This window comes from Penaeus chinensis, chromosome 32 (assembly GCF_019202785.1).
Source record: "Penaeus chinensis breed Huanghai No. 1 chromosome 32, ASM1920278v2, whole genome shotgun sequence".
In the NCBI taxonomy this organism is placed as follows: Eukaryota; Metazoa; Arthropoda; class Malacostraca; order Decapoda; family Penaeidae; genus Penaeus; species Penaeus chinensis.
In genome coordinates this window covers 28,069,285-28,076,784 of record NC_061850.1, presented here as the reverse complement: position 1 = coordinate 28,076,784, position 7,500 = coordinate 28,069,285, and the positions used below count along the sequence as shown (strand labels likewise).

At 37.9% G+C, this 7,500-nt stretch overlaps 1 protein-coding gene across 6 annotated transcripts in view; it reads right to left on the bottom strand.

Annotated features, from left to right (window-relative positions):
* LOC125042526 (abl interactor 2-like) overlaps positions 1 to 7,500 on the bottom strand; it is an 18,595-nt gene that overhangs the window by 1,529 nt on the left and 9,566 nt on the right. For 3 of the 6 annotated variants that reach the window (XM_047638181.1, XM_047638180.1, XM_047638182.1), the window contains 3 exons: positions 4,549 to 4,695; positions 3,773 to 3,850; positions 1 to 881 (listed from right to left, as the gene is read on the bottom strand). The exon at positions 1 to 881 is cut by the window's left edge and continues 1,529 nt beyond it. In XM_047638181.1, the coding sequence (XP_047494137.1) occupies positions 718 to 881; positions 3,773 to 3,850; positions 4,549 to 4,695 (389 nt within the window). In that variant the 3' untranslated portion in view covers positions 1 to 717. Of the gene's footprint in view, positions 882 to 3,292; positions 3,376 to 3,772; positions 3,851 to 4,548; positions 4,696 to 7,500 lie in introns of all 6 variants that reach the window. The other 3 variants (XM_047638184.1, XM_047638185.1, XR_007116356.1) reach the window with 2 other exon arrangements.

The following is a 7,500-nucleotide window of genomic DNA, read 5'->3' as shown; positions in this document are numbered from 1 at the left end:
GAAAAAAAAAAAAAGTTTTTTCTCTAAATCTACGTATTTTTATTATCTTTTTTCATATCTTTTGTGCAATCAATGGGGTAATGCATCTTTCTCTTTTGAAGCATGACATATCTGATTGGATAATCTGTCACATTCACTTTATGTGGTGATATGTATAAGAAAAAAAAAAAAAAGGGGGTTATTTTTTTTTCTTCTTTACATTACTATAGAGCATCATTTTCAGGAACTATGATGTAACACAATGAGAAAAAAAAAAAAAAAAAAAAAAAGGGGGAGAAAATATAGAAAAAAATAATGGGAACACTAATCACTGGATTTTACTTTTTCATTAAATCATAACATGGGTAATACTGTCGGTGTCGTACGAACAACCCCTCAGGCGAGATATGTACACAGACACAAAACGCTTGGGAGGCCTAAGTCCCTAACCGCAATCAGGGCCATCAGGACTTGCCCCACCATTATCCTCCTACTCCAACTCGTCTTCCTCACATCCGAACCACAGTGACCAATAGGGGTCTCGTTTTTGCACACGTCCTCGCCCGCCTTGCCAGCCTGCTGTTTCTTCTCCCCCTCGACCCTCCTGATGGCTCTTCGTCTCCACCCTGTGCAGGTGTTCTTGTCCTCGTAGTCGTAGTCCTCCTGCTCCTCCTTGCACTGTGGCCTCCATCTCCAAGTCCACCTTCCACGCTGAAAGAAGGTCCCATTGTCGTCGTCTCACATCAGGGGCTCCACATAGTTGCCCGGGAAGAGCCCTGTGACCCCATTCATAACTCCCTCCCACCAGCCATCGTCGTTCTTCTTGACGACGTAAATGACTGCATTCTCCGAGAAGCTCAGCTCGTCCTCTTTGTCGGCCGAGTAGTCATAAACTGCAATGACTGTGGGATGGGGGAAGGGGGGTGCAGAGGAGCAAGGAAATGATGAATAGGGAGGAAAGTGGAGGAGAGGAGAGCGAGAGAGCGAGGGAGGGAGGGAGGGAGGGAGGGAGGGAGGGAGGGAGGGAGGGAGGGAGAGAGAGAGAAGAGATTGGAATTAGGGGTGGGAGGGAGAGAGAGAATGAGAAAGAAGAGAAAGAGAAAGTGAAAGAGAGAGATTGGAATGAAAGGTGGGAGAGAGAAAGAGAGAGAAAGAGAGAAAACAAAAATACATTAGTTAACCATTTCCTTTCTTTTTCTGTCTTAAAAGACTAAAATGTGTGTACCTGGAGAGCAGACTATCCAAAGAAACACTATGTATGATACAAAAATGGATAGGTATATATACTGTCACAAACATATGCAGGTACACACAACTGTAGAGTGGATATATATAATGACAGACACATATATAGGGAAAACCACAGTAAGGTGTGTGTGTGTGTGTGTGTGTGTGTGTGTGTGTGTGTGTGTGTGTGTGTGTGTGTGTGTGTGTGTGTGTGTGTGTGTGTGTGTGTGTGTGCGTGTGTGTCTATGTGTGTGTGCATGAGAACGTGTGAAAGATATGTGGAAGAGTGGGTGAGTGTATAAGTGAGTGTCTGTGAGCATGTGAGTAAGAGTAAAGTTACGTACATCCGTACCAACACTTACAACAGATAGGAATAAAAAAAAACAAAAAAAAAAACAGCAATAACACTAAAGTAATCACAAATCAAACAAATAAAAAAAACGATCCAAAGAATGGTATCCAGGCAGCTTTACTAATACCAACTTCAAGGTAATGGAATAATAAGAAAAATATTTACCACTCAGCCTTAAAAGAAATGAATAAGGATCCTAAACACAGGTACGAAAAAAAAAAAAGTAAATTTCTAATTCAAATAGCCTTCAAATAATTCCTGTGTCTAAATAAACACACACTATCAAATAATAATGAGTTATTCTTAAAAGCAGGAAATCAGTGGATCATGCAACCTGTGCTGTAAAATAAGAGAAATATAAGAAACACACATACACACACGCACACACTCGTATGTAGGTGTGCATGTGTAGGTGTTTCATGCCATGCTGAAAGACTAAAAATAATTTCAACGTTTCTTAAAGTGACTATGAATTACTGCTTTCATTAACAGTATCAACTTGAAGCCTTATTTGCCTTCCATGTAGCAAAAACTAAACAAAACAAAACAAAAAAAATGGTTTAAGTGATTTTTCAATATGTTAATTTTTCAATGAATCACCATATACTCCCTATAAGAATAACAAATTACAAAACAACAGAAAAAATAAACAAATAAATAAAATAGATAAAAATATATCACATAGTTTTTCTTAACTACTGGTTCATAACAATGAAAAAGCTAAATGATGGCTTTAGAATTAATCTAAGAATGTATTTCTATTTTCCTTCTTGTTACAATTACATGATACGACTTCATTAGCATTTGCACTGTCAGTACTTGCAGAGGAGATCCATTTAATATTCCTAGGGGTTATTAAGGTGTCTGTGTCACATTATGTCTAATTTCAGGGCTGTGCTATATATTTGCCCCTTATCAAACTTGTTTTACGGATACAGAATTCAAGTTCCAAATGAAGTGACATGCAACCTCTCAGAATACACATCTCGAAACGTAAAGTAAAGGGGTAAGTCTGGGAAAGGGAATCGCCATAGTAATACGCCCTTTTTTTTAATTTATTTTATTGTTGCTCCCTTCCTCCTTCTCCTTGCAAAAAAAAAAAAGAAAGAAAGAAAAGAAAGAAAGAAAGAAAGAAAACACTTTATAGGTATGACTTGGGAGATTATCGTCTGCCGAGAGCAATCGTGCACAGGAGAGTCTATGCAGGGATGATTCGAATAAAACAACTGGAGAGTGAGTAACTTATTTCAGGACACTGCACCTTGATTCTGCTGATTCCAACATCTCAGGAGTACTCTGTGATTTTCCTATATCGAAAGGATGGATATTTGGTCACCGCTCATCCTACATACTTGTAAACTTGTAGTCTATAATCTTGTCTAGTACAATATGCATGTGTCTTTATTTTCAGACTTTCTTCTAGGGATTAGGTAAAAATCTCATGGTAAAATCCCACAAAATTACTATTATTCAAATAACTGTATCAAGGTTTATGAAATTATAACTAATCTCTGAAACAAAATTTAAATAACATCTCCAAAAAATTATTGTGGGTACAAAATATAGTTATTGATATAAAGCTTGAAGAATGTATAATGTTTTTTCTTTCTTTCAAAAAGCCAGAACTGCAAACAAAATACAAACTATTTCTGAAGTAAAATCTTATTACATACGAACTTCATATTGCTGTTATGTTACATACAAGACACAATAATAATAATGATCTTTATTAACTTAGCTATAAGTCCTCTGCTCAGGCTATCTTCCTCAAAAAGTCACTACTTCCATTATCAAATTTCTTCAACCCATCTTTTGCCCTGAAAAACATACATCTTAAGAAACAACTCCCTCCTATAGACTTATCAATAATGGTAATAATAATAATAGCAATAATAAACAATAACAATAATGATAATAAAGTAACAGCAACAATAATGAATCAAGAAATTCAGCCAAAAGCTTCATGCTATATCAACCTCTTGTGGACTGAGGAAAATTTTCCACAATTTTCCACTGAAGAAAGCAGAACTTCATTTCAGTGACAAGAAAAGCCAAGAACGTTCCTCTTATTGTAAGCATAAAACATTCACATTAAGATTAAATTTATAAACGAAATCAAACCACGTATTTATGCAATCTTTCAAAACCACATTAAAGAATTTATTAATTAATTTCTTTATCCAATGACGTGATTTTTTTGTTTTGTTTTTTTACCTTTCTCCAAGTAGTGGGGGGGCACCGCTGGGGGATTAGGGCCTGGGACACGGTGAGGGGCTGGGTCGTCATTCATGGCTACAACGAACCAAAGGGAAGGGGGGAAAAAGGCTTCTTTTAATAACACACACCTACGACAGTTAACATGTATATACAGCTATGTCTTTCCCTTTTGTTTGAGAGGGGACTATGTTATAGACGCTTATGAAATTATTACGTCTTTTGCTGACCTTTGTGAAAGTGACGACTACAAGAAAAAGGCATAGCTGCATTCTGTTTCTTTCCCCCTCCACTCCAATTTTCTCGATTACACCTTTTCACTCTTTTATTCTTTTCTCCTTCACACACATGCATTCAAGTGCACACTCATGCATGAATGTGTACACACACACACACACACACACACACACACACACACACACACACACACACACACACACACACACACACACACACACACACACACAAATATACAAATGCAAACATGCACCTAAACAAACAAACAAACACACACACACACACACACGTAAATATACAAACGCAAACACGCACCCAAACAACAAACACACACAACACGTAAATATACAAACACAAACACACAAACACACAAACAAACAAACCCACACACTCTCTCTCTCTCTCTCTCTCTCTCTTCCCAAACCACATCTTCCCTCTCGTTCTTTTCCTCCCTCTCCTCTCCTCCTCATTCCTCCCATCGTTCCAAAACAACGGGAGTCAGAAAAACGAAACTGAGAACTGAAACGCTTGGCACTGACCTTTCTCCATGAAGTGTGGGGGCACAGCCGGGGGGATGTCGGTGTCGCTGGGGGGAGGTGGGGGCAGTGGGGGGGACGAGGCACCCGACGAGCGGCTGTTGTACTCCTGCTCACTCACCACCCCGGAGGAGGCTGGCGATGGGGGGGCTGGGGTGAGGGGATAGAGCACGGAATGTTAATTACAGGAGCATTGCGATTATTTCTAATATTGTCATTTCCTTCTATCATCATTATTATTCATTTACTTTTCTTCCAATAAATTTTGAAGCAATATAGACATTTTTTCTTTCGTGAAAACTGGAAGGTGATTGCCAATAAATCTTTTGATTATTTTTAACTAATGCACTAAGTGTAAGACATGAATGCAAGCCATTACATCAAATCGACAAAATTACTATGCATGTCTATAAATAATTAATAAATATTTCAATGAAGAATCTAATTTGAATGTGAGTGTGAGTGTGTGTGTGTGTGTGTGTGTGTGTGTGTGTGTGTGTGTGTGTGTGTGTGTGTGTGTGTGTGTGTGTGTGTGCGTGTGCACGTACTTGTAAGTGCATGTGTGCATGTAATTGTATGTGCATATGTTCATAAGTGCCTGTGTGTGAATGTGCCCATGTGGTGGGTGTACTTGTGCATGTCCAGTGTGTGGTGTGATTTAATGTGAGTGTGTGTATGGGCGCAGGCTGTGTAAATACGAGCATAAGGGTGAAGGTGAAGATGAGAGTGATGGTGAGGGAGAAAGAGAGGGAGAAAGAGAGGGAGAGGGAGAGGGAGAGGGAGAGGGTAAGGGTGAGGGTGAGGGAGAGGGTGAGGGAGAGGGTGAGGGAGAGGGAGAGGGAGAGGGAGAGGGAGAGGGAGAGGGAGAGGGAGAGGGAGAGGGTAAGGGTGAGGGTGAGGGAGAGGGTGAGGGAGAGGGAGAGGGAGAGGGAGAGGGAGAGGGTGAGGGAGAGGGTGAGGGAGAGGGTGAGGGAGAGGGAGAGGGTGAGGGAGAGGGAGAGGGAGAGGGTGAGGGTGAGGGAGAGGAGGGAAGGATGGGGATAGGGGTAGAGATGAGAGTATGGTTGTGGGAGAATGCGTGTGCGTGCAGGTTCATATGTTTATGTTTGTAGAGTACTGTAAATGTATGTGTACTTGTATACTGCAAATGAGTATGAGTATGTATATGTGCAATGCATAATACATCTAATTTATATTCTTATCATCTAAAGTAAGACTGATGTTTGGCAACCATGTCTAAGAATAAAAAGCCAAAAAAATATTCACAGATACTTGGAATTTGAATATTTATAAAACATGTCAAAATGATGATAATGTCAAGACTGTTGGTAGGCATGAGTTTATATGCTTTTAACTAATCAAAAAGAGTTACACAAAAATTCATATCAAATCTCCATATTAGGAATCAATACAGAGATACAACAGTGCACATTCGTTTTAAAAATACACTAATTACGAAATAAATATATACAAATTTAAAGAAAAAAAAGAAAAGGAATTACAATAAGATGCATGAAAAAAAAAAAACAGTTTTATACACAAGGAATTACAATGTGCTTGATACTTTAAAACCAGTTCATCAAAATCTATTAATCAAGGGAATAATCAAAATGCAGAAAGCAACTATAGAACACAAAGGACACCCTCTTTCTAGCTTCATCGATTAGGTATATTACTACAGCTAATAGCATTTTAATAACATTATATACACTTGGGATAAGGTATTTAGTTACAGACTGGAGGAGGAATACTTTGAAGAAGCAAGTCAACTCTAAATAGTTACGGTCTATGTATACAGTATACCATAATTACTAAAAGAGAAAGATTCTAAGTAAAAATGCTCTTGTTAAAAGTTTCAACTCCATTTGACAAAAAAAAGAGAGAAAAAAATAAAAACTTGTATAAGAATAAAATCAGGGTGGTTGTATATGGAATCTTATTCATTATTTTTTGCTGTTTTTATTCTGTTATCTACCATTCATAAACTAACTTTACTCTGGGTGGTGACAATAGCTTTCTGCTCAGTATTAAAGGTTAACAAAATGACACTTTCACTGGGTGATGATGAAAGAAAGAAGGAAAGAGAGACAAATCAAAGTTCCTGAAAACAAAACACAAAACTATGATAAATCAAAATTACTGTTTATGTATAGACTTAGTAATACATGTATCTTTGGTGACGGTAGTAATATCCATACATCAAAAACTGGTGCGCCTCATGCACGTGATATCAATCCATACCCATTAATCTCCCCCGAGTATGACTAGGGAAACCAATGTCATTAAGTGTCAATATATCTTTCAAAGGTGCTTTAGTCTCTCAATAGCACTGTACAAAAGAAAAAAAAAAATATATATATATAAAACATTTCACCTTCCTAAATACTATTTCCAATTCTAGAAAAAACTAAATTAAACTAATAAGAGGAAAAGAATAAAAACTTCAACCACTAAACTCCTCTTTAACTATTCATGCACAAGAGAGAAAGGACTCCAGTCTAAGTGTTCAACTGTACATCAAAAATTAGGCATCCAGTACTTTAAAAGGGCCATTCAGTTATCAAGCCAGTGCTACAAAGTTCTTGGTATAATTATCTTTTTTAAATACACACTACTACCACACATAGTAAACACAAAACCATGCATTCTAAGGGGAGCACACTTAAAAACGACTAAATAAGAAGCCTTTTTTTCCATTTTTTCTTCTTCTTCTTTCTTTTTTTTTTTTTTTTAGGGGGGGTCGGCATCCTCTTGCTGTTATTATTAAGATTAAGATTACAGATCTAGTCACCTAAGACTGCCTCGTTGCTCTTGTTCGAGAGGCTCTTGTTAGTCAGGTTCTTTGGTAAGGTCATGGCGGGTCGGATCAGAGTGGGGTAGCCTTGGTGAGCGTGCGGGGAGATGGAGTATAAATATGTTTCAAATTACTTTATTTTTTCTCGTTTTTTCCCCTCA